Raw genomic sequence first — 26,468 nt, 5'->3', positions numbered from 1 at the left:
GGCACTGACCCTTAAAATCATTGATATGCCCGCATCTTCTGGCCACTCAAATGATTTTGATCCAGCTGTGCCTAAATGCTGAATTGTATCTCATTCCTCTGCCTGGTCCTCCTGCCCAGTTTGGGGCCAGCCTCTCAGTGTGTGTGTCTGTTGCTGGGGACCGAACCCAGGGCCTTGAGCACGGTAAGCAAATGCTCTGCCACTGAGCTGCACCCAGCCCTAAGCCTCTGCTCATGCCTGCAGGCCAGGCCTTCCAGTCTGTGCATTTCCAAGACTGGCCCTCAGTTTCCAGAGAGAGAGACAGTGCTGGTCCCACTTCCTCCGATCACCATACAGGGACATGGGGAGCTCCTCGAGAAAAGCTTCCACTTTAGGCCCCGGGCCCTGGGGCCAAAGGAAACCATAACTACAAACACATGTGCACGAAGGCCAGGAGTCAGCCTGCAGCAGCTCAGTGGGTTTCCATACATCAAAGCTGCCAGAAATGGGAGCAGCCACCACTAGCTTCCTGGGACAAACGTCCCACAGCCAGGTTGGTACCAGTCAGTAGTTATTTAGACACACAAATAAAAGAACCTGGTGGTTCAAACAGATTATGATCCTTTTTCCCCTTTTGGATATATATACATATATATGTGTGTATATATGTCCATCTGTATTTTAAAAATCAACACATCACTAGTCTCCCACATGCTTTCTCTCTACTGAGCAATATATACAGCCTATTATATATATATATATATATGTATATATATAATATGTATTTTCAATAGATAACTACATTCAAGTAATGAAACACAGGATTTACAATTTCCCTCTGGGGCAGAGGAAGCAAATTCACACACAGTTCACAGAGGAAGTACCATAAGAGCCCAGCCAGCAGGGCTGAGCCCCTCTGGGGACAGGGAGGCAGCAGCAGAAGTCAGGACAGTCACACTGCCGCTCGGTGGGCCACGGCAGGTGCGGACAAGGGGGAGCCACCTGCTCCCCGCCGGGGTTTGGAGGACATGTCCACGCGCCTCAGTCTTCCATGAGGCGCTCGAACTTGGGATTCACGAAGGAGAAGCCTGCGAATGCTGTCTGGTCCATGGAGTCGATGAGGTTCTTATCGCTGTAAGACAGGCGTGGCTTCTCATTCAGAAACTCCTGGTCGAAGTTGCTATAGTCTCCCGAGGATTTCTGCAAGCAGAGGGGAGGGAGTGGAAGCTGAGGACCGTGCTCCCAAAGCCTTGGTGAGCACCCAGGCCTGGGTCCCTGCTGGGCCAGGGAGAGCAGGCAAGCGCCTCTCCCAGCAGCTGGAGAGCAGACCCCGTGCGGGAAGTGGGCAGGGTGCTCTGGACCGGGTTAAGGACAGGTGGGTTTGTTCCTGAGCAGAGGCCTGTGGGCCAAATCTCAACTGCCCGTCTGTCTGGAGCCCACATGCTAAAAATGACTTTTACATGTTTAAATGGTTGGGGGGAAAAGTCACAAGAATATTTCATGACTTGTAAAAACGCAGTTCAAATACAGTGCCCATAAATAAAGTTCTATGAGTTCCCAACTACGTCCATTTGCTAACATCTTGTCTATGGCTGCTTTGAGGTCTGCAAAACCTAAATATTTGCTATCAGGTTATATACGGGAAGTCTGTAGATTCCCTGCTCCTGAGGATCTGACAGATGATAACAGGGAGAGATCTTGAGGTGGCTGCCCTCAGGCCAACTGAATTAGCAGGTACAATCATATGGGCTAGCCTTGGATTTGGGGGAGTTGTCTTTAATGGCACCTGGGATGGAACTCAGGGCCTCGCACATGCCAGGCAAGTGCTTCAGCACTGCACTACACCCCCAGCCCCTTGCACGGTTTTGAAGGGATTTGAGGAAATATTTTCAATTTGGCAATATGATATAAAAATCCAGATTTCGGCCTTCCTTTGAAAACTAGCAGATTCGAGTAGCCCTGGGGCCACTTCCTTACATCACCTTAGTATCTCTGCACCACAGTCCCGAGAGGTAGGTGCTACTATCCCACCTGGCGATGAGGAACAGAGGCTCAGAGCATCAGAGCCTTGGTGTGTGGCCAGAGAGCGGTAGGACAAGGACTGCAATCAGGTCTTGCTTTGTTACCGAGGATGGAACCCAAGGCCTCCGTGATGAGCTATAACCTCTATCCCTTTTGTTTTATTTCTAGACAAGATCTCACTAAGTTGCTAAATGGCCCAGGCTGGGCTCCGTCTTGTTATCCTCCTGCCTCAGCCTCCCAGAGTGCTGGGATTACAGGTGTGCACCACCACCTGCATCTGGAACCAGGTCTTTGTTTTTACTTTTATCTGTTGTTTTGCGCTGCTAGCGATCAAGCCCAGGCCTTTTGTATGCTGGATGAGCACCCTGACTGAGCTACACTTCCATCCGGAGCCACTCACCACAGGCCCCTCCATCCACTGCCAGGGGCTGCTCATCACCACACTTGCTTTATGTTTCTCAGTCCAGAGGAAGAAAGCGGTCTAAGAGCAGAGAGAGCCTGAACCCCCGGTGCTTTTCTGCAGCTGGGCCGCCCGTTAATGCTTTGCCCAGCTCAGGAGGCCCAGTAGGGGAAGCGCTCTGTAGCCTCAAAGCACAAATGTAGGGCACATGACAGAGGCTTCCAGAAGGGAACAGTGTGTCCTGGCAGATGAGGGGAGGCAGGGGAGAGACAGGGAGTGGGAGGAGGAACTGGGCTCACAGAGGGGCCAGAGCCTCAGCTTCTGAGTGGCTCCAACCTGCCTCCTCTCACACTTCCCTGGAGGCCTCTAGATTCCGGGCTTTGGTGGGAGACCCCCAGCCGCCCGCCCCGGCCCCACCTGCCCCAGCCCTGCTGCCAAGGGGCCTCTCACGCCACTCTAGTCCCGCACCAGGGGCTCCTGCTGACAAGCCCTCCCAAGGCAAATGACCCGAATGTGGCCTGAGACGCCTCACACTGCTGTCTTGCATCCCAGCTCATCCCCCGTGTGCAAGTTTCCTATTTGGGTTCCTGCAGCTCTGGGACTGTTTCCCAGTGCACCAGGCTTGGCGCACGGGCACACCCACACACACACACACACACACACACACACACCCCCCCAAGGGAGATCACGTTTCCAACACACACTGGAAGATGCACTGGATGGGGGTGGGGAAGAGGGAGTGAGGCTCTAACTCTGATGCCCCGAGCACCAACCCCAACACAGTGCGTGCCAGGGAAGTGGAGGAGAAGAGGTGCTTGCCAGCTGGGTGCTGCGGCAGGCACTGTAGTCCCAGCATGCGGGAGGCTGAGGTGGGAGGGTCACTTGAGCCCGGGAGTTCAAGACCAGCCTGGGCGACAGAGCAAGACCCCATTTCTTGAAAAACAAAAACCGAAACTAGACAGTCGGGGCCGGATCCCTAGTTCGCAGTGTTCCCTGAGTGAAGGAGGAGCAAGGATGGAAACACAAGGGCGGAGACGGCTGAGCGTGCTGGGGGGTCGGGCCGTGTCCGCTGGGAGGGGCACAGGAGGTGTGTGGAGGTGCAGGAGACAAGCGGGGGTGGGGGGCACGCGCAGGCGCGGGAAGCACATACCACTTTGGGCTTGAAGGGTGGCTCCACCCTCCGCTTCTCCAGCAGAGTCCAGTTGATGGTCTTGAAGAAGGGGTGGATTTTGATGTTTCCTGTCATTCCCAGCCTCTTGGCCGGGTCCCTTTCAAAGAGCTGCAACCCAGCAGAGGCGCTGGTTAGCACACAAAGGCCACGGGAGGCTAGAGCATCAGCCAACGGCCCTGGGCCTCGGGGTGCCAAGGCAGGCCTGGCCAAGCTAAGGACACAGCCCAGGGAACTCCAGGGGGACCCCTCCAGCCTGTGGTGCTCCCAGGTACCCAGAGATCACAGGCCCTGGCTGGTGGGGCCTGCGTAAAAGCAGTGCCATTTTTTGAGATTTACCATCTGCCTGCCACAGAACTGAGCATCACAGGCTTATATTTACTTCCCAAAAACTGTGGGGCAGGTCTCAACCGTGCTCTGCAGATAAGGAGACGGGCTTAGAGAGGGAGGGCAAACGGTCTGCCCGAGATTGCCAGCTAGTCACAGGCAGAGCGTCCGGTCTGTCTATCTCCTGACCCTGAGCTCTTAGTCACACGCCAAGCTGTTTCCACCCACAGGACTCGGCCTGGAGCCCCAGGCACGTGGTGGGGGAGTAATGCCCTCGACAGGCCAGGGACAAAGAGCCGCTGCCCTCCTGCAGACCAGCGTGCACCAGGCCTGGCCCTGCCCAGCCCAGGGCTCCCACCTTCTCCAGGATGTCCTTGGACTCCTTGGTGATCCAGCGGGGATAATGTGGCGTGTCCACACGGATGGACTCAAAGAGCTCGTCCTCATCATCGCCGTGGAAGGGGGACTGACCAATGAGCATCTCATAGAGGAGGACCCCGAAGGACCACCAGTCCACGGAGAATGTGTACTTCAGGCCCTGCAGAATCTGGAGGGGAGCAGCAGTCAGAGGTAGGGTGCCAGCACTGACGGCGGCGGGGCCAGGGCCCCCTGCATCCTCAGGAGCCTGCCTGGCCTGGCCTGGGCTGGCCGTTCAGGAACTGACAGGCATTCACTCACCTCAGGGGCGATGTAGTCAGGGGTCCCACAGAAAGTGCTGGCTCGGTTCTCCCCGAATATGTTCTCCTTGCACATGCCAAAGTCAGCTATCTTGATGTGGCCCTCCCGGTCCAGCATTACATTATCCAGCTTGAGGTCCCTGGGGACAGAGGTCACGACAGAGTCATCAGAGGCAATGCCTCTTTTCCCAGCCGTGTCCCCCTGGGCCTGTTGCTCAGGACTTTCCCTATGACTATGAGGGGATGAGCAAGGGAGGGGAGCAGAGGAGGAAGGAAGTGCTCACACCAGCGCTTCCTCCAAGCTGCCTACTGTGTGCTGAGTGCTGGACGCACATCCTACTCCCTGAAGCCAAAAGTAAGCTCCAGAAAGGTAATGTCGCATGCCCCGGGTCACCTCGCTAGTCAGTGGCAGACCGCCAGGGCTCAAATTTGTCTGACTCCACAGGGCTGGGATCACATCGATTTCTGCCCTTAGTCCCTTGAGCAGATAATCTATGCACATGCGAACAAGTACTAGAAAGGAGCAAAAAAGGTAAAGTGCATCTTCTGTTAAGCTCAGCAACCAAGTACTCCCCACACCGATCCTAAGCATGGAAAATCACAGTGTATTTCACCCCACCTTTCAAAACCTGAGTGCTAATATTTGCTATATACTATCCCACTGACTGATTTTCTACTTCACAGTGTAACTGCCAGCAACAGACAGATATGGTCTCAGTCTTTTTGACGGGTGTATAGCAGTCTACCATAGAACAAGACCACCACTTATTAGATGAAAATTAGATTGATCAGATGAAGTTTCAGAGTGAGACCAACAGGCCCAAGGCAGGGAGACGCCGCAGCTGCCGGTGCTGTCCTCCCCAGGAATGGCCCTGAGTATGGGCAGCAGTTCGTAGGTCCTGAGCTATGCCAGCCTCCGCTGCACTGGGGCGGGGGTTTAGAGAAATACCCAGCTAACCGCTTACTCCCAGCAGTGATGGAGCTGTGGCTAGGCCAGAGCTCTTCGGAGCACATCAGGAAACAGCTGCAGGGTTGGTACTACCCCTCCCAGGGGCCCCCAAGGCCCCAGCACCAGTACCTGTAAATGATTCCTTTGTTGTGTAAAAACTGCAATCCACAGATGATCTCAGCTGCGTAAAACCTGAGTAAGAGAGACAGAGTGAGTCCCAGAACTTCTGCCCATCACTGGCCTTCACGGGCTTTCACTCTACCCCAACCCCGGGGGCAGGAAATGCTGTGCATAACCTGGGCCTGATCAGCCACACCCTTGTATTGGACAAGTAGGGGCCGGTGCCCCAGGCAGAACATTTTGAAGGGAAAGCTCCAAATAAGTTGATTCTCTGCCGTGAGTGTGTGTGATGTACGTGGACGCTGTACACACACACAGTGCGTGTGGGGCAGGCCGACGGGGAGAAGCATCACAATGCCAGTCTGCAGCCTCACACCGGGGTCTGCTGTTACACAGGACCACTATGCGCAAGACTGCTCTGGCTGAGGCCCAAGGCACCGACAGGCCCCAGCATGACCGCACTGTTCCCGCAGCCAGCACTCTCATCACCATGGCTTCCTGCACGGTGCAGGGACCCCGGCCACCCCCAGTCTCTTCAACTCCAGCCGTGGCCTGGGCCGGCTTCCCTTTCGGCATCCCTCCCTCCCCTCCACAGGGCCCAGAAGTACGTGGCACGGTAGAGTTCGAAGCGGCCTTTGTCCTGGATGTGGAACATCAGGTCTCCTCCGTTGAGGAACTCCATCACAAAGAACAGGTGCTCCTGGGGTGGGACGGCAGTGAGCAGAGGCTGAGGGTCCGGAGGAGGCTCCTCTGCTGAGGCCATGGGCAGAGCCCCAACAGGAAACCCTAGGCTGAGGGGGACAGTCCCGCCCTGGGAGGCACGAGGGAGGAGGACACGGCCCTGCCTTGGGGACTCCAAGGGGGCACATGGACCACAACACTGGGGGGCCAGGCACCTTGGTCTGGAAGGTGCAGAAGAGGTGGGTGAGGAAGGGATTCTCCCAGGCGAGTGCCAGCACCCGCTTCTCCACCATGGTGCACTCCACGTCATCGTCGATCAGCACCACGTCCTTCTTGAGGGCCTTGATAGCGAAGAACCGTCCTTTGCCCTTGAGCTCTGCAAGCAGTACCTGCCAGTGGGTGGGATGCTGAGCGGGCAGGCCAAGGCAAAGGCCGCGGCCCGCCCACAGATGCGCACCCCTGCCACTCAACCAGGAAGCAGCCAGGGTGCAGCAGAAAGCAGGTGCCCTGCGCCCCTGGGTTCCCCAGAGCCTCACAGCCCCTCACCTTCCCAAAGCTGCCTTTGCCCAGGACCTTGTGGAAGGTGAAGTTCTCAATCGTGCACATGGTGCTGCCCTCCCAGATCTTGCCGTAGGTCCCGTTGTCTGCTCAAGAGAAGATGCCTCTGACTAGGCTGTCAGTGGCCACCACTCCTTTCCCCAGAGCCTAGGGGCCGGTGGGGTGGGGGCGGGGGGGAAGAGGCCTGGGAACGGACAGGTCCTACTCCCCCTGGGTGTACCTCTTCCCAGCACTCACTCGATGGGCCTGTGTCCGTGCCCTGCTGGGAAATGGGAGCTTTAGTGGGGGATTTGGACTCAGCTTCACCTGCGGTATCCTCCCCAGGGACTTCTGGCTTCTTCTCAAAACCCTGGTATATCCCAACAGGCTCCGACTCCTGCTTCCGGGAAGATCTCTAGAAAGGTCACAGAGGAATGGGGGTCGGATGTGAGATCATTACCAGAACTCCCAGCCCAGGAAGAGGAGTCCCCAGCCCTGACTCCCCCTGTAACACCGAGAGCAGACGGCACAGGCAGCGCCCGGGACCCACATGTGGTGCGTGTGCCCCCCAGTGAAACACAGGGAAGTCCTGACGGTGTGGACGCAGGGACAGACATAGAAATTTTGTACACTGAATCCTGCCTTCTTAACCACTTAATAAAGTTCTACCCTAACTTTATTTGACTGATTCTAAAATTTTACCCTAAAGTGTTATGCATCCCTCAAGCCACACACACACACACACACACACACACACACACACACACACACACAGAGTGTTAGTTCAAACTGTTCCAACAGCCAACTCTGCCATCCTTCAGACTCACCCGCAGGCAAAGGACGGCTTGTACAAGAAATTTCTTATGAGAACAAGCCCACTTCCCTCCACTCCCTAAATTTTTTGATTAGCTCTTCCAGAAATGAGGTCTGGGTATAAATCCCCACACTGAGGGTCCCCAAGAGTGCTGGGAGCCTGACCACCCTGACCCCGCCGCCTTGTTCACAGGGTCCCACAACCCCTGCCCACCTGGCTGACTTGGTTCAAGGCCTCGGCCAAGAGCTTCTGGTTGATGCCGCAGAGGTTGGCCACTTTCTCCCGGCATTTGTGGTGTACGTTCATGCCGCAGTCTGCGTGAGAGAGAAGCAGGACCGGTCTGGGGGCTCAGCCATGTCAAGGACAAACGGGGAAGGGAGCAGGAGAAAAGGGACTCCTGCTGGGCATGCTGGCACATGCCTGTAATCCCAGCACTCAGGAGGCTGAGTCAGGAGGATCGTTGTGAGTTCGAGACCAGCCTGGGCTACAAAGTGAGCTCAAGGCCAGCCTGAAGTACATAGCGAAACCTTGTCTCAAAAAGACCAAAAAAAAAAAAAAAAGGGGGGGGGGCTCCTGGGATCCCTGTCTTTAGAGAAAAAATATCTGAAGCCAGCATAAGCATTTCAAGTATTTTATGATTTAAAAACAGAAAAAAAAATCAGAAGACCTGGGACCTAACTCTAAATGCCTTAAAGACTGCTGGGACAACCAAGACCCTGAAGCCCCTCCCCAGGGTAGTTGGCTTCTCCTCAGTAAAGGAGGTCTGGGAGCCGCCTCTGCTGGACACCAGGCATCTACTGAGTACCTGCTGCCTACCTGCCCCTCACAGCGACTCTCTGCGTCCTACTTTTCCCCATTTTTAAACCCGAGGACACAGCTCAGAGGCACGGAGCCTCCTGCCTGGTGGCCGTGTAGCCGGTAAATCACCACGTGAGATACCCCGGAGCGCAGGGGTTAGACACAGGCCGGCTGGGGCTCACAGGGAGCGGGGGCGGCACCCACCTTCACACTTTAATCCCTGCTTCACCAGCCCCCATAGCAGGCTGCCACAGTGGTCACAGAAGGTGGGGCTCATGTAGTTGTACACCTTGAACCGATGCGGCATGTCGATGTTGAAGCGTTCCTTCTGGAACTGGAGGGGAGGGGATCGCAGGTCACGTGCCAGCTCCAACCCTTCCTCACCCCCGAACTCTCCCCAACCCCACGGACTACGAGAGGCCCAAGGAGCCCAGGCGGGAGGCAAGGAAGCCTGAGAAAGACGGGGAGGGAGGGTGAGCCCCACAGGGACGGGGCGGGGAGAGCCCAGGCCCTCCCATCTGTCCAAGCCCCTGCGTCCCCCAGACCCTGCCCTGGCCCAGCTCACTATGGTGTGCCGGCTGTTGGTGGCAGTGCCGGTGCACCGGCCGATGATCTTGTCGATGCATTTCTTGTGGATGGCGGCGTTGCATTCTTGCCGAGAGCGGGGATGGGGGGCACGGGGAAGGGCAGAGTCTGTGAGCCGGTGCCCGCTGACCCCGTCCGGCCCTCTGCACAAAGCCAGCCTTCTCCTTAACCGCCCACACCCCCACCCACGGAGGCCTTGGCCCAGGGCTTGATTCTTGCTCCTCCCACCAGCCTTCGAGGAGGAGCCGAGGAGAGGATGGGGCAAGGGAGACGGGCCAGGCGGCAGTTTCAGAAATGAGGGGAGGTTCATGGCGCCCTAGTGGGCAGGGCGGTGGGCAGAAGTGAGGCACGCAAATGGGCAGGAAAGCCTTCCTCTTCCCGCGGTACTGAGGACTGCATCCAAGGCTCCGCACTGAGCCACACCCCCAGCCCCTGTTTATGTTTTTATTTTAAGACAGGCTCTCCCTAAGTCACTAACTTGCCTAGACTGGGCTCACACTTGCGATTCTCCTGCCTCAGCCTCCCAGAGTACTGGGATTACAGGTGTGTACCACCATACCTGAGCTCCCCCCTTTTACACTTCTACGTCCCAGGAGAGCAAACACCGCCTACGCTCACTCTCACACATGCACACCAACACACACCAACACAAAGACACCACACATGCATACAAAGCGTGTGAGAAACTTCTTATATTGAACTCCTACCACAGTTAAGTGTTTTAATGCTTAGGCACTTAAAATACAGCTTTACATATCCACTGCATCTTCAGTATCACTGCATCTTAGCCCTAGTTTATGCACAAGGAAACTGAGGCACAGAGGGTTAAAGTAGCTTGCCAAAGGCCCCGCCGCTAGGAAGTGGTACAGCAGCCTGTGCTCAAACCACCCAGAGGAAGGGGCGCTCAACCTGCGCGCCAGAGACCACACATCCACGCTCACGCGTGTGTGGCTGGGGGAGTGCTAGGAAAGGTCTCAGAGCCGCCTCTCAGGGAAAAGAGCCCCAGTCCTGGCCTTGGCTGGTTCCCGTGTACACGCCAGCGTACACAGCCTATTCTGGGCCCCTAACCTGACGTGCCTGCGCACGGGGCTGGGAAGGGACGCCTGGGACTGGCCTCGGCAAGCTGGAGCAAGGCGGCCCGCACTCACTCAGGCAGCTCCTATCCCCACACCCCCGCTCTGAGGGGGAAGCACTCACACGCACACATTCACACACACAGACCCACGTCCAGACGCATCACACCAACCCAGGGACTCGCACTGGCACCCTTGAGCACGCACCGGGCCGCGGAGGTACTTACGCCTGCACTTGTAGCCCTGCTTGTTGAGGCCCCTAGAAGGAAAGTGCCAGGCGGGGTGAGCGAGGAGGGCTCCAGGACTGGGCCTCGGACCCTGCGTCACCCACAGCGGTCATAGCCAGCTCTCACCAGACAAACTCTTTGCACACGGAACAGAAGGTGGGCTGCCCGAAGAAGGTGGCGATGAACTCGTGGTCCTTGATGTAGTGGATCTTGGCCTGTTTGATGGCTCCTCGACGGTTCATCGTTGGGAACTTGGTGTCCTCCTCACTGCGCATTGACTGTTTGCAGTCTGAGGAAGGTCGGAGAAATACAGTCAGCCCCGGTGCCTGGGAGGGGCAGCACCCCACAGACCTGAACGGGGGTTGTTTCCCTAAGCCCAGGAGCTGAGCCCTGTGGAGACTTACCTCCGTCCTCCAGGAAGTACTGTACAGACATCAACACCTTGGCCTCAGGCTGCAGGTCCAGCTGTGAGGGTAGGACGGGGAACAACAAGGTCAGCGAGGGCGGGCCTGGGCCTGATCAGGCACAGAACCCGCCCCCATGGTTGTCCCCCAAGGCCAAGGAAGCCCCTAAAGCCTGGACAGGCACCTAGCTGCCCCATATGGGCAGGGCCCCGCCCAGCCCCGCCCCCACCCTGCATCAGGGCCCCGCCCCCACCCTGGCCCAGGGGTATTATTACATTTGGGGAAGTGAAAGGGTCCAGCCCACATCCAGCCAGGCCGCTGGGCCCAGGAACAGAACAGGAAGGGAAAGTCCCCACCCGCACCCCTGCTCCCCCAGGACCCAGACCTGCGATGGACCTCCTCCCTGGGGCAGAGGGAGAGCACACAGCAGGGACCCTGTGTCAAGCTCTCTGCAGTGCTGGTCCACTGAAGGCTGACAGGGTCTCTGCCGGTCACAGGAGCCCACAGGTAACCTGGGGAGTTCCGTCAAGGCTGGCGCCCTGTGGTTCCCTAGGACCCCACCACAGATGCACGTGGCCAGGTGGCCATATGGCCCCAGCTGTGTGCAGGCCAGCCACCCTTCTCCTTCGCCTTCTCCCACCCCTGCGCTGCTAAAAATCATGATGTTGTTTCGCATGCCTGCCTGGACCCGGAACACTGGGTAAGATTTCACAGAGAAGCAGAACAATCGGTACCTCTGAGGAGAGCGCTGGTACTGGGGCAAGCACACAGCCTTTTATCTAGTTTGAACTATTTTATGATGTAACATCCTGCCTTTTCAAAAGTAAAGGGACAAAAAGTAGTTGCAGCAATGGAGACGGCTTCCTTTAGCACCCACTGCGTGTCAGGCTCTGCAGTATGTCCTTGACATGCAGGGGCTCGCTTCACCTCACAGACCCTGAGGCAGAGGCTTCCAACAGCCCCTCTTCTCAGACAAGTGCAAAGAGGTTCACAGACGCTGGGGACCTGGAAGATCCCAGATCCAGGATCTGAGCCTGGCTGGTGCCCTTCCCGCGTCCCCTGCCCACTGTGCCCCTCACCCAGAACTCAGCCTTGCCGTTGTTCTTCTTGCAGCGCTCCGCCAGCACCGACACGCCCACGGTCACCTCAGACACAGGGTCCTCGGCTGCCCGCATCAGCACAATCTGGATGACACGGCCCTCGTAGATGTGGGCGTCAAACGTTGACTTCCACTCAGGGTACATGGTCGGCTTCTTCTGCACCAACGTCTTCCCTCGCTCTGCAACAGGGCCAGGCAGGCAAGGTCAGCCTAGGGCCCCTCTGTCCCTCCCTCCCAGCCTTCAGCCCCGTGGGATCTGCCTGCCTCTCCTGCTCCAAGGGTCTTCTGCAGGGCGTGTCCTACATCTTTGCTCTTGTTCTTTCTTCTCTCATGACCTTTCTGTTCTTTTTTCTTTCTTTCTTTTTTTTGAGACAGGGTCTCACTATGCAACTCAGGCTGGCCTTGAGCTCACTTTGCGGCCCAGGCTGGTCTCGAACTCACAAACAACGATCCTCCTGCTCAGCCTCCTGAGTGCTGGGATTATAGGTGTGCACCACATCTGGCACGACTTTTCTGTTCTAGCTCAGTGATGGTGGACCTCTTAGAGATGAGCACACAAACTGCAACCCAAAACCCATTTATTTATCACAAAGTGCGAACACTGCAATTAAACCTGAATGCTGAGGTTTTAGTTTAGAAAAAAACAACTTAGCCATTAGTATCTCTTGTCTTAGATATTAGGTTCACCCCTACCGCTCTAGCTCCATTTAAATCTCCCCTTCCCCACGCACTCACTCAGTGAACACATGCTGAGAGCTGCCAGATGCCAGCCACAGCTGGATGTGAGGAACATGGCAGAGATAAAAGTCATACACAGTGCCTGTCCTTCTCAGCCCAGGTTCTAGTCAGAGACACAGACCCTCAATAACCACTCAATAACCTCAATAACCACAGACCCTCAATAACCACTAAGTCACGGCTGTGATGAGACTGAAGAGTCAAAACCAGTGCCTGACCTAGCCTAAGGGTCCATTTGGCTGGCCTCAAGTGGTGGGCAGGGGCTGGCAGGTAAGGCAGAAGCACGAGGGAGTAGTGAGAATGCGCCTCTTCTGGGAAGTCCTTCCCACCATCAGCGGGCACGGTGCCCTCTGCGGGCTTCCTCACCACAGAACTCACTGCCTGCTGACATGTTCGGCTTCCCTGGCTGAGTATGAGCCCCAGGAGGGCAGGGCCGGGTCTCCAAGCATGGCCATATCCTTGGTACCCAGCACAGAGCTGGGTTCAGATGGACATGTGGAAAATGCCAGGTCAAACAATGCAGCCTGAAAATCCAAGGCCGGAGGGGCTCAACTTGAGACCCTATAAAGCTCAGTGGCCTCTGCTTTCCTGAGTCCGCACTTGTGTAGGGCAGGGAGGGTAGGGTGACAAGGAAGAGAAGGACCCTTCAGGGGCCTAAAGAGCAAGGCGAGGTCCCCTCCAGCCCTGCCTGCCGAGCCCACAGCCCTCTTCAGGGTGCAGCGCCCGGCCTTACCTGTGCTGAGCGCCTCCTTCATCTTCACGGCGCAGAAAGGCTGGCTCGCCTCATCCTCCGTCTGCAGGGAGCCCAGCTCGTAGGAGTTGAAGGCGATGCGCAGGAATGGTGCCATGGTGGGGCCTAGAGCAGGGTTGTGCACAGACGGGGTGAGGCCAAGAGCAGGGGCTCACAGCAGGGCAGCCAGGCGAGCATTCATTTCCCCAGGTGCCGCAGGGCACTCTCTCTGTTGAATCTGGCCCGTGTGGTGCATAAAGTGCACTAATCCTAGCGGCCAGTGTTACAAGCTGGGAAATTTTATTTAAGTCTGGCCTTTGGCAGCCCTGGTAAAACCAGAAGATGTGACACGGGGCCCGCTGGACAACAGCCACTGGGATGGCTGCCTCTTTGTCAATCTACCCCAGGCCAGGGCATGTCTTCGTTCTTCTCTAAAACTGGGCCCTAAGACGCTAATCTGGGGAGTCACCCGGTGGCTCCCTCAGCAGCCAACTGCGGGGCACCTACCCCGGGTGCCAGGGGCCCAGTATGTGCTGGGTCTCCACGCCTCAGTGCCGGCAGTCGCCCACCAAGAGGGCAGGACAGTTCCCTTCGCTCCTTCCTGTCCTGCCCCACGCAGCCCTCTGGGTTCTGTTCGCTCCTAACTATGAGGGAGACAAGCGGGGCGAGCACCACGCCCCTCAGAAGGGGAAACTGAAGCGAAGCCTGAGCCAGAACCGAAAGTGAGATCCCGCTAACTTAGCGCCCACCTTGCTGTGGAACAGGGGCCGTGAGAGGCTCTGCCTGCCCACAGCAGCGCTCCTGGCCCTCCTGAACTCAAGCCCCGGGGAGGCGCGCACCTTCTGCTACCTGGAAAAGTTGCTCGCACTTTCCAACTGATTTTCTGCCCAAATATAAAACTGTACTTTAATGTTGAACGTAACAATGAACGGACTTTGCACATTCACACGAGTCAGCTTCCATGCTCCCCGCTTCTTTGCTGTTCCCCAAGTCAAGAGTCACAGGAGGTGACCCCAAGTGTCTTCTTGGGTTGCTATTTATACAGGACACTTGCGGCAAGCCACATGCACACACTCCTACTCCTACATAGATGAGCTCCAGCCCCAAGCCACACACAAGGGTCCTCCACAACCACGGTCGAATGAATGTTCCCTTGTGTTCCTGCACACACACATGCACACATTCAACCTGGAACACGAGCTGGATGCTTGGGGCAGACTCAGGCACACGCCCTCACCCACCCACACAGGCACGCACACACCACAGCTGCCCAGCCCCTGGGAGAGCTCCCTCCAGTCCTGTGCAAGGCAGCCAGAGCAAGGGGCCAGGTCTGCTGGAAGCTCCCAGCCCAGATGAGCTCACAGGAAACACTGACCTCACCCTGCAGCCCGGCCCTGTGGCAAAGCCAGTCCTCTGAGGCCAGCGACCAGAACAGAGGGAAGGAATCAGGCAGGACAGATCCCACCATGCCCCCTGCGAGGACCTGGTTCCTACCCAGCGGGAGTGACAGAAGGTGCACAAGCTCATGCCTACGCCCAGCCCCAAAGCCTCTGGCCTGAGCCCAGAAGGTGGGAGAGTATGAGGTACTGGGACAGCCACCCACATTCTCTTGGTGGGCCAAGAGGGAGAGCCAGCAGTGGGCCGTGCGGGCTCGTCTCTGGGCTGCAGCATGCGTGAGGATGCACGTGGTGTGATGGAGCTCTGTGAGTGTGACTTACACACCCACAGAAATGTGTGCACCTGTGAGGCCATGGGAGTAGGTGGTGGCACATGGCAGGAGCTCAGCTGAAGGTGTGAGGCTGCGTGGGCCTGGCCCTATGTGCAGGAGTCCAGGTGGGAGTCCTAAACTCCCAAGCAGGAAGGATACCTTGCCCTCCTGCGGCTGCTCCCCCGCGCACCTCTCTCATAGTCCTGAACGTGCACTTGGCATCTCTTCCACCTGTCCACGAGGCTAGGGACACAGTACTGGTTATCGACCCATTTGTCAGGAAACTCAAATCTGAAGGAACACAGGGCATCCAGCACTCTGTAACCAGGCTGGCCCACTTCTCCCCGACACTTCACCATGGGGCCAAGCAGTGGCTTACTCTGCCCCCAGCTTGCCCAGCAGGAGCTATACACGGGGACCCAGGGCTGCACAGAGGAGACAGGAAAAACTTGGGAGAATGAGGTAGGGCCCAGGGTCAGGCTCCTAGGCCCGCCCTTGGACTCACACTTAGCAACTGCTGCTTACAGAAGCCACTGGAAGGAAAACCACAACCACAGTTTGGTTACTAGGCAGGGCCCTACCCCTAAACCTGCATGGCCAGGCCACAGTACCATGAGCACAGGGGATCCGTGGTCTTCGTGGGGCACCACGGGGCTACCCGGCAGTAACCCTAGGGCAGGATCACTTAGCTCCAGCTTCCTAGGATTAAAATTAAGGCAAAGGGTTTAGTCTGACACTTCTAGCCCTTGGCCCTCAATTGGACCACCGAGACCCCAGGAAGAGATAGATCCCATGAGCTGGCAACTGCTTCTACCACTGTGTGACCCCCTCTGGCCCATGGGCGCTCTCTCTGTACAATGCAGTCTGAGCCCACCCACCTACCTGGCAGTGTCTGAGCAGTAAAGGAAAGGCGAGGGGTGAGACAGCTGCACAAAAGCAAGGTGTGCTACTATTTATAGCAGCCATGCAAATAGACCTAGGCCCGCAGCCCCCAAAGAAAGGCCACTGGCTCAGCCCCAGACTCTTCACGATTTTTGCAGGGTCAGACAGCAGCAAGGGCTGGACCCCACATGCCACTCCATGGGGACCAGCCAGACCTTCCCCACTGTCTGTGGGCTCCCAGCCTTTCTGTTCTTGCTGCTTCAGCCCACATAGATGCAGGCCTTCGGAGCAGGGCGCACTGAAGAGTCCAGCGGTCTAGGTGTGAACCTTAGCTCCTCCATTCTCAGGGACTGTCCTTTTCCGAAGTTGACGATGTACCGGATTAGCCTGTGCCTTAGCTCACTTTATCCCTACATAGCCCCGAGGGGGTGGATATTTTATGGATGAAGAAATCAAGACTGAGGGAGGTTAAGACTTGCCAAGGTCACATAGCCACTCCATTCGAATTTAGGCAGGCCTGATGCCCCAGTTCAGACTTTCCACTATGCCATGTTGGGAAGAAAAGATGAAGGGGTAGAGACGGAAACAAATATGCCAAGAATAGCAGATACAAACCACCCAAAGCCAGAGAACTCTGCAGTAAGGGCCAAAGAACTCTACGCTTGATCAGTCTATTTATTCAGCCCAACTCCTATATTTAGGCTGGGTCCCAGGCTTAACCTTAAGGAACCCCCACCCCTGGAACTGCCATCTTCTCTTCTGACCTGACCACCTGGACTAACCTCCAGTTGCCAAAACCTGGGGAACTGGCCCAGCTTCCCACCCTGCCCTAGATCAGCAGCCTGGAGGTAAAGAAAGGCAGTGGTCAGGCCAGACCAGAACAGGCAGGTCACCACCTCCAGGGCAAATAGAAACCTGTTTCCAGCCAGCCCAGGGAGGTGGGCGAAGCCAGCCTCAAGGTGATCAGAGTGGCTGCACTGTCGGAGCTCCAGCTGGGTGGCCTCCAGTGGACAAGCGTGTAGCTGCATATCCACACATGAGCAGATGTGTACCAGCAAAGGAGGCCAGGAGACTGGCAGGAGCTGAAATGCACTTTCTAATTTTCCTTCAACGTAAGTAATTTGTCAAAGGTGAAAGATAAAACCCACCAAGCTAAAATGTCTCCAAGAGATAGGCCTTCAGGGGCTGGCCTGCCCATCTCGTTGTTGTACGGAAGGGAAAAATGAGGCCGATGTCTAGCGCAAGGGGTCCTCTGGCTCCTTGCACCCTACCCCCTCTCCTGTTCGGCCCCAGGTGACGCCCATTGGACTGAGAAGTACACTGAGGCTGGAGACAGCCAGGCTCTCATAGGACGATGTGAACAGGCTGAAGGAGAGGCCTGGGGCACAGGGAGCCCACTACCATGCAGCCCTCTCCCATCCACACCCGACCAACCTTGGGCTGGTCCCTGACCACTGCCCAAGGAAGGTGCACCCGCTGCCAGGCAAAACCAGATGACAGGTGGCAGCAAAGTGGGCCTCCTAGGGCTGCAGCCTTAGGACTTGAGAGAAGAAGCGAAGAGCTGACTTGGGTCTGATAGTCCGGGGCAGGACACAGTGTGAATCAGTGTGATCAGCAAGGGAGAACAGAGCTGGCCCTGACACCGGGAAAAGGGCAAAGGGGCCAGCAAGGCAGAACAGCCAATCTGGGGAGGCAGGGAGGGTAGCCTGCCGGCAACGGTAGCCTCCCAGATGGCCCTCCCAGACAGAACTAGGTCAAGGAGGCCACCGGGGCTTCACAACCCAGGAAATGGGATCAGCAGGAGGAGCAGGAGGTGGGGGGAAGGAGGGCTGGCAAACCTACTCCGAGACCCCTCCACCATGGCCCATGCACTCCAACCGTGCGCCCAGCTCTATCCTGAGACAAAAACCAGAGCTGCAGTCTCAGGTCACAGCCAAGTCCCACAGCAGGGGACACCACCACACTGTTCCTACCCAGGACTGGCACCTCATCCAGACCAGGCTCCTCCTTGACCCCTCCCTGACCTGATGCAAACCAACCACTGCCCATGGACCCTCCTCCTCAGACTCCCCAGAGCTCTGCTGTTCCTCACTCCTCTCCTCCCTGGGCTGTCACGCCCCAGCCATTCCTCCCATAGTGGGGGACCTCCTGGATTCCCACTGCCCTTAGACGAAGCCCAGACCTCAGCCTGGCCCTCAAGGCACCCTGCACCCTGACCTGGCCTGCTCTCCACCTCAAATCCTACACTCCGGGCCTAACTACAGAGCTCCCACGCATTCACACATGCTGACTCTTTAGCCAAAGTGTCCCTCTCCTGAGTCCTCATATCCTTCCAGGCAGTTTGAAAGGTCAAGCCTGGGGATCCTTCCCCATTCCCCTGGAAGCCAGCTGCCTCCCTGCTGGTATCTGAGGTCATCTGTATCTGAGGAGCAGGGTTTGCTGTCTAGGGGTCTCTGCCTCTGGCTCAGTCTTCTCAGCCCTGACGACACAGTTGACTCTTCAGGGACATTTCAGAAACCCTACTGCCAGGCCCAGCCCAGTCCCCTGGAATCCAATAGGAATCAGAGATGGGGCCCAGGTGGCATCAGTGTACCTTTTGCGATCACAAAGGGGGTTGAACTATCCTAAGAATGCAGTGAAAGCCAAGGGTCCTCATCCCAGGAAAACAAACGTGTGCTGACATTATTCTGCACACAAGGGGTGGGGGGTGAAGTTCCAGGTCACCTCCAGCCCACCTCAGGCTCAGCTAGTGGGTACCTCAATGACAAGACACACCAGGCTGATGAAACGGTACGGCGGGGGACAGTCACATAAACACGGCGGGATCACAGAGCAGGGTAAAACAATACCTTCATCAAATAGTGCCAGTGGGAAGTGAGAGAGCTGGGGTAGAACGGGGGCTGCAGGGGCCTGTTAGGATGGTGGGGGAGCCTTCAATCTGAGATCACAGCCCACCCTGCCAGAGGGTCTGGAAAGATCTGAGCGGCAGGACTAGGGACCTTACCCGGGGATAAGAGCTCACTTAGGGCACAGCCCACAGCAGGTACAGGGCTGGGGCCACCCAGCGGCAACTCCTCCGGGCTCAGCCAGAGGGAAGGCTCCAGGCAACCCTGGGGAGAAGCAAAGGCCCCTTCATAGCGGGACCCAGAGAGGCAACGCCTTCGAGGACAAGGGGTCCTCTGTGAGGCGCCAGGCAGGGGAAGTGTAATCTGGGGCTTTCCACGGATAATCGCATACCTGTGCACACACGGGCACAGCCACCAACCCGAACACATTTACACACCGGGAGCTTCCCTTGCGGTTGGACATTCACACGTATTTGCAGTCACAGGCACATACGTGTGAAAATGATCCCTCGGGGCACACACAGAGAAATGCCCCCCACTCACCGGCTCTTACGTGCAGCCCACAGACTACACCCAGCCACGCTGTATCTACATGCACATGGGATGCCACAAGCTGTACCATACACACAGGCACCCTCCGGGCAGACATGGAGATGAAGACACGAAGGGCCTTGTATGCCTGCCTAGGATCCGGCAGTCCCCCTGGGGCACAAAGCTATCAAGAGAAGCAGGGCTTGGGAAGGGCAGGCCAGGATGGGTCTCCTCGCTGAAGGAGGTCCAGGCAAATCCAGAGCAGTCAGGGAAGGGGTGAGCCGGACAGGTACCTCACTGGGTGCCCGCTTTCCTACAGGGCCCTGACAGGGCTGAGCTTGGGGTCACAACTAATAGCCACAGACCTGGGCAAGAGAGGAGGGAGGGCTCAAGTTTCTGCCTCTGGGGGCAGCCAACACATGACTTCCACAGACTCTAGGCTCACTGGGCAGAAGAAAGAGAGGTTGAGCAATTCACCAAAACCACAAAGCAAACGGGGTAGATCCAAGGTGCGGGGTGGACATCCTCTAGTTCCAGTCCTGGAACTGTCCATAGGCTGCGAGCCACGGGGGACCCTGTTCTAGCCTGCTGCACTGGAAGGCATACGGACCAGGCCAAGGCAGCCTGAGTCCGCCGGCAGAGCCAAGATCAGCAGTGGCCCCTCTCACGGCCTCGGCCTCTCTGTCTTGACAATGGAGGCCCCTAAACTTTCTTCAGGTCTGATACCAGAGGACCCCAAGACAAGGCCTCCCCTCTCCCCACCCCTGGGCCCCACAGCCCACACCACAGACATCTGATCCGACCTTGGGCCAGGAATGGCTGCTGTACTGCACCTGTTTACCCAACACAGCCATAGATATGATCCAAAGCTTCCGGTCTGTTGTGAAAACAGCAGCTCAGCCACCACAAGCCTGCCCTCCTGGCGCCTGGGCAGGGAGGGCCCTTCGAGGGACAGCCACCCCAGCCTGTGTCTAGGGCCCCTTCAACCTCCCCACTGAGGCTTGCTGAGCCCGCTCCTCCCAACCCACTTTCAGCCAGAAGCTCCGGCACCCCTGCCATGTGGCCCCACCTGCCTGCCCGGCCTCGCCACGTGAGAGTCCAGAAGCACTCAGATCTGCCCACCAACCTGCTGCTGTTCCCCTCCAAGTGCTCCTCAACGTGCTAGGAGTGCCCACGCTCATGCAGTTGTCAGGCCAGACACCGGGGCCGGCTTTCCTGCTGCCTGCCCTCCCCACACGGCCCACTACCCGGTCTGCCTCTGCAGCGATCCTCGGGACCTCTCTTCCTCCCATCCTCTGCCCCATTCAAGCTACCAGCACCATCCCCAGGCTTGGTGCCTGCCTCTCCACAACTCTCCCTTCTCTCCTCTGGCCCCCATGGTCCCACTGCACCAGCCTCCAGATGGAGCTTTTAAGAGGGGACCTCTCACCCCTGCCCAAACCTCTAGTGTTTCCCGTTGCCCCTCTACCAGCCCAGACTCTTCCGCCTGCCTGTTCCACCCAACCTACCACCCTTACCTCCCTGACCTCCTCAGGAACTGCCCTCCTCCCACCCTGATGCCCAGCCACAGTGACCTCTTTCCTTTCCCGAACAGCCAAGTCCCTCCCACTGAGGACCCTCTGTGCTTGCTGTTCTGCCTTCCTCTCCCTCCCCACCCCCACAGTGGCTCCTTCCCACATTCAGGTCCTACCCAGACACTGCCTGATCAGCCCATTTTGCAAATGAGGCAACAGGGGCTCAGAGCCGTCAATCCCTGGCTCAAAGGTACATGGCCAGTAAATATCAAAGCAGGGTCTGTCTGATGTCTGCAGAGGTCCTCGTCTGCTCCCAAGCATCCAGGACGTTCTCACGTACACTCACAGCCCAGGCCCTGGCCCCTGCTGACCTCCAGCCCTCTCGCCTCCTGAGCTCCGCTTGATATGCCACCCTCGTTACCTCTCCAACCCCACAGCCTCAGCTTCCCGATCCCAACAGCGGAGACCAAAGCTCAGGCCAGTCCTCACTGCTGACCTGTGTGTTCCTGGGGCGGGCAGGCCCCTGCCACCGGCTGCCGTGTGACATGGATATAGGCATGCAGTACTTGCAGAGGAGTTTCTAGCTCCTCCACTCCTCCCACCCCAGCAGCCCCAGATGTCTGCTCTCTTCCCCAACCCAAAGGCTAACCCCAGAGGTCCACAGGGTATGTGGGCTGGCAGAAGGGGTCACCGCCCACCTCTGTTCCCAGCCAATTCTCAAAGCCCAAGGCCCTGCAGGAGGCCAGAGCAGGGAGCGGGCAAGAGGATCCCTGAGGGGGCAGCAGGCAGCTGCAGACTGCCTTTCCCGCTGCTGCATCCATTTGTCACGAGATCTATTTTTTCTCTTTGGAAGGCTGTTGGGGGAGAGGGAGAGGAGGGGGCTGGGGGCCGAGGGGCTACAGCTGCTCCACCTGGAGCTCCTCTCTCAGAGGACGTAGGACCTACTGAACCAAGCAGCTATCACCGTCCCCTGGCATTGCTGCTGGAGGCGGAACTGAGAGGAAATGAGGGGGCCAGAGGATCCTGACTTCTCAGCCAGGCTCCACAGCTACTCTAGTCCCGTGACACTGGGCCGGTCCCCAGCCCATCAGATAATAATGGCACATTATCAGTACCACTTGCTGGTTTTTGAATAGTTACTATGAAACAGGCACTACGTGCCTCACATGACTATGGTTTCTACTCATTAAAAACTGACAGTGAGCCAAGCATGGTGCTAGCTACTTAACATACATGATCGGTTCTGCCCTGAATAACTTCAAAAAGGTGGATATTATCATTACCTCATTTGTCAGAGGGGGAAACCAAGGCACTGAGCATCAGAGCCCCTTGCCTAGTCATTCATACAGCTGCCTGCTGCTGCCTAAGGCCTGAGACGCAGCTCCGCCATCCTCAGCCCATGCTCCTGAACCTCGGCTTACAAGCTCAGAGCGAGAGAGGCGGTGGGGTGGGAGGGGCTGCAGGGGACTTCATGCCTCAGGTCTCTATCCTTCGAGAGCCCCTGACAAGGCAGGCAGCTCTGGCAGTGGAAAGCCGGGTCATTTAGCCTAATCCACCAGCCAGATGCTGCTCCCCGCAGTAGGTAGGACAGGGCTGATGCAAGCCACAGCTGGATGGCTTGGTCAGTCCCACTGTGAAACCACTTCCTGGGCAGCCCGGAGGAAGTGAGCCTCCGGAAATGCCTTGGACATATGGGCCTGTCCCCTGGGCTCCTGCCTTGCAAAGCAGACCCCAGAAGACTACCCAACCTGGCCCCCCCAGTCCCAGAGGCCAGCAACTCCACTCTCGCCAGGCATGAACACTATGGGGCACAGAAGGGCTGTATAACCCCACTAGCCTTTGAGCACCCTGGCCCCATGACCAAACAGCCTACTTCCTCCTCTGTGGCAGCAGCCACAAACGGCACCGAACAGCTGACATAGCACCTCCTCCACACCCGTGCTCCTCATCTCCGACACCAAGCTGTGGTCAGCCCGGGGGCCTGGGCCAGGGGGATAGACAGCTACTGAACATCTGGCCAGAGCCCATGTTTCAGTGTGGCCCAACCCCTCCTAGCCCATGGTCACAGCAGCACCCTGAACATTACCATCACATGCCAGACCCGGGCTACCAGACTGGCCTGCGACCCTGAGCGGGGCTCCCCTCCTAACACAGCACGGGCACTGTGTGGTACGTGTGGGCAGCCGTCCGAGTGCATAGAGACAGTGGTGAGCATCTGCATTGTTGAGGGGTGCATGTGAATAGCCATGTGCTTGTGTGTCCACATGTGTGGTGTATGTGCTGGCACCAGCATCTATGGCGGGGGCGCCCAGTGCAGCCTGGCTTTCTGTATCGCCGTTGAACATGTAATTACCCAGCCAGCCAGGCAGGTGATGCATGCAAGTTTAAAGTGGAAGGGCTCCAAGGGTAATGGAACTCCTCAGGAACGAGGCTGGTGTGAGATGGGAAAGACTGACCCCCGACCTCAGGCAACAGAAGCCCCAAGCCAAGGGCATTTCACCTGCACCCCACCAGGTCCGGGGGTAGAGCGGATAAGCAGAAGACCCTGTCCTTGTTCTGCACTCTACAGAGTGAGGGCCTGCCCTCCTCCTGCTCCAGCAGCCAGAGTCGGGAGCTCAGCCTCAGCTCCACATACAGTCATTCCCAGGACAGAGGGCAGAGAGCCAGGAGGGCTGGAACGAGGGAGGAAATAAGGGATACCTCCTAAAAGAAGGGTCACCCTTACCATCCCCTGCCTGGTCATTTCCCAGGTTCCAGGTGGCCTCACTCCCTCATACATACCTGGCTCACTGGGCTCTAAACACTCAACAAGCTCTTTGCCTCCTATCACCCTTGCAGGCCTGCCCCTCCCCTTCCCCCTTCTCCCTCTCCCTTCCTTCTCTCCTGCCATCTCCTCCTCTTCCTCCCTCCTCTTCTCCCCTTCCCTCTCCCTGTCTTTCTCTCCCTCTCCCTCTGACTGGAGATGGAACCCCAGGCCTTGCTCAAGCCAAGCACATGCTCACCACTGAGCTACACTCCCAGCCCACAGGGCCGTTTTCATTAGAATGGGGTGAGGAGGAAAAGCTGGCCCCAAAGGTAAGAACTGCTGGCTTCCCTAGCACTCCTTGGAGACACCGCCCAACTCACCTCTAAATCTGTAGAATGGAAAAGGGATTTGGGGTCCCCCCTTAGACCCAAAGGGCTGGGGAAATGGAGAAGCTGGGGTATGCAAGAGGCCTCAGATCGCTGGGAGACCCTGTTCTGTTCCTCGCCCAGTGCGCAACCTGCCCTGGGCCCCGGGTGAACCTTAGTTTCCTTATGTGAAGATGAGGGCAGTGTGAGGCAGATAAACGAGGCCGTGGAATGGCTGCCACATCTACCTTCAGCCCTGGGCTGACAAGCCACGTTCTCTCCAACTGGCCTAAATGGTGTCACCACTCCTTCCACCAAACTAAGGGTGGCCCCCAGTCCTCTGAGCTTCAAGGCCAAAGCCTTCAACAGGTTCCACACAGAGAGCCCCATGCTGGCAGGGCTAATGGCTGCCTCTTCAAAGGCTGCAGCGGTAGTGGGAAGTGCCAGATCAAGGACTCTGCATGCTCCCCCAAGTCCATGAAGGCCCAGAGGGGAAGGGGTGGAGTCCAAGGAGGAAGGCCACCCAGCATACGACATGCTCCATCTGCCCAAGAGTTCCCAGTCCTGCCTGGAAGAGAGCTCAATGGCACAAGGCTGGCAAGTGCGAGGTCCTGAGTTTGATTCCCAGGACCAATAAAAAAGAGTTCCCAGTCCTACCTGGGGCTCCCAGCTCCCACTTGTCCTTGGTCCTAGCTCCTGCTGCTCCTGTCACTCACCACCACCAGGAGAAGTAGGCCTGCCGCCCCCGCCTGGGCTGATTCCCAGCAGACCTGCAGGAACAGGAGAAAACAGCTGAGCAGGGAGGCGCAGCCAACCAAACAGGCTCTCCCCTCCGCCAGCCGCAGCGTGGCAGACAGGCCTAGCCAGCCTCACCTGGCTCTTAGACCTTGGGCCTCTCTGGCCTTGGCTTTCTCCTCTGTGAAATGGGATGTTAGGCCCAAATTTTCTACGTGTCCACTCCATGTTAGGGAGTGGAATACTGTGTCTCTGTCCTTGGCTCACTTCTAAGCTGAGAGGTGGCCAGCAGACACAGCAAAGAGCTGTACCTGACCCTCCCAAAGGAGAGGTTGTCCTACAGGTTTTGGAATCCTAGGGTGCAATCAGGTACCAGCACTTTATGGCCTGGGGCAATTCGTCTGTGCCAATCTTTTAAAGTGGCAGGGGAATGCTAGCACCCTTCTCCCCAGGGGATTCTGAGGCTCCAAGATGTGCTGTGCCAGTTCCCCAATGGACTCACGCTGGAAGGAACCAATGAACTGGGATACTTTTTTATTCTTTGTTTTCTACCTTACGGTTCACATGATCCTCACATTACTGCTGTGCCCATTATTCAGCTAAAAAAAAAAAGAAACAAAAACACAAAACACCACTGAGGCCTAGAAGGGAGGAACGGCAGAGGGAACAAGGTTCCCTGGGTCTCTTGGTTGAAAGGTCTGGGCTTTTCTGCTGTAGGCCAGGCCAGGCCTCCACAAAACATTCCCTTTCCTAGCTGTGATCCCCTCGCTCAGCTAGAGACCCCCATCACCACTGCTTGGGGGCAAGGGTGTCCTCAGGCTTTATCTTCTTGTCAGTACTTTAAATTATTTCTAGTTTTAATTTAAACTTCAATTAGCTGTCCCAGCTAAATGGTGTTAGTACCCCGCAGGCACATCTCTGAATCACCCCCTCCCCATGTCACTGCCACAGGGACTGTGGGCTGGTAGTTGGGGTGGCGGGTGTTCTCATTTGGGCAGAACAGGGCTGGATCCTGGGGGCTCTGCGAACACCTCCTTCCCACAAGCAGCCTTCCTGAGAGGATGGGAAGGGGCAGCAGATCACACTGCAGGCAAGAAATGGGACTGGGGACATCTGAGCTTTCATTAGCTTCAGTTCCCAGGAGAAGAGGGACCACAAAGGGGAGGGGTCATCAAATAAGGCTTAGCATGTTCTTCCTCCTCAGTATGCACCAAGGTTGTGCTGAAGGACCTCTGACAGGGACTTCTAGTCCCTACAACTCTCTCTACTCTGCAGACAAGGAAACAGTGCCAGACAGGCCTGGCTTAGGTCTCTCGCCGTTGATAGGCATGATGACTATTTGAGGTTTTGGTCATACATAATGCTAAAAGCCTATGCCCGGTGTGGTGGTGCACACCTGTAATCCCAGCACTCGGGAGGCTGAGGCAGGAGGATCACTGTGAGTTTGAGGCCAGCCTGGGCCACTTAGTGAGTCCAAGGCCAACCTGAACTACATAGCAAGACCCGATGTCAAAAAACCGAAAATTTTCTTAGGAATTTTTAAATACATAACACTAAAAAGCCCAAGAAGTCCAAGGTCATGAGTTTGATTCCTGGTACCGGGGAAAAAAAACAAAAGCAAAACAAACAAACAAATAAAAAGCCGAAGCTTGACTCCAGCTTCCTCATCTCCCCAGCAGCCTTAGCTGGCCTTGCAGAGGCAAAGTGCACAGCCACGATCTCACAGTCTCCCACATGCTCACACACACTGGGCTCTCACTGTCCTTCCACATGCTCACACACACTGGGCTCTCACAGTCTCCCACATGCTCAC

General features: G+C 56.9%; 1 protein-coding gene across 3 annotated transcripts in view; it reads right to left on the bottom strand.

Moving 5' to 3' along the window:
• Nucleotides 1-736: 736 nt before the first annotated feature.
• Nucleotides 737-26,468, bottom strand: part of Prkcd (protein kinase C, delta) — a 26,792-nt gene continuing 1,060 nt past the window's right edge. The window contains exons 2-19 of one of the 3 annotated variants that reach the window (XM_013515681.1): nucleotides 24,578-24,690; nucleotides 13,332-13,454; nucleotides 11,841-12,040; nucleotides 10,762-10,822; nucleotides 10,484-10,646; nucleotides 10,358-10,389; nucleotides 9,038-9,123; nucleotides 8,677-8,806; nucleotides 7,888-7,988; nucleotides 7,119-7,275; nucleotides 6,870-6,967; nucleotides 6,539-6,712; nucleotides 6,251-6,342; nucleotides 5,652-5,714; nucleotides 4,575-4,713; nucleotides 4,255-4,443; nucleotides 3,552-3,680; nucleotides 737-1,179 (exon numbers count right to left, since the gene is read on the bottom strand). In XM_013515681.1, the coding sequence (XP_013371135.1) occupies nucleotides 1,021-1,179; nucleotides 3,552-3,680; nucleotides 4,255-4,443; nucleotides 4,575-4,713; nucleotides 5,652-5,714; nucleotides 6,251-6,342; nucleotides 6,539-6,712; nucleotides 6,870-6,967; nucleotides 7,119-7,275; nucleotides 7,888-7,988; nucleotides 8,677-8,806; nucleotides 9,038-9,123; nucleotides 10,358-10,389; nucleotides 10,484-10,646; nucleotides 10,762-10,822; nucleotides 11,841-12,040; nucleotides 13,332-13,446 (2,088 nt within the window). In that variant the 5' untranslated portion in view covers nucleotides 13,447-13,454; nucleotides 24,578-24,690 and the 3' untranslated portion in view covers nucleotides 737-1,020. The remainder of the gene's footprint in view (nucleotides 1,180-3,551; nucleotides 3,681-4,254; nucleotides 4,444-4,574; nucleotides 4,714-5,651; nucleotides 5,715-6,250; nucleotides 6,343-6,538; nucleotides 6,713-6,869; nucleotides 6,968-7,118; nucleotides 7,276-7,887; nucleotides 7,989-8,676; nucleotides 8,807-9,037; nucleotides 9,124-10,357; nucleotides 10,390-10,483; nucleotides 10,647-10,761; nucleotides 10,823-11,840; nucleotides 12,041-13,331; nucleotides 13,455-24,577; nucleotides 24,691-26,468) is intronic. The other 2 variants (XM_005387365.2, XM_013515682.1) reach the window with 2 other exon arrangements.

Source organism: Chinchilla lanigera, unplaced genomic scaffold (assembly GCF_000276665.1).
Source record: "Chinchilla lanigera isolate Chin_1 unplaced genomic scaffold, ChiLan1.0 scaffold00029, whole genome shotgun sequence".
NCBI classification, from domain to species: Eukaryota; Metazoa; Chordata; class Mammalia; order Rodentia; family Chinchillidae; genus Chinchilla; species Chinchilla lanigera.
The sequence above is the reverse complement of the archived record's forward strand: the minus strand, read 5'-3'. Positions and strand labels throughout refer to the sequence as shown.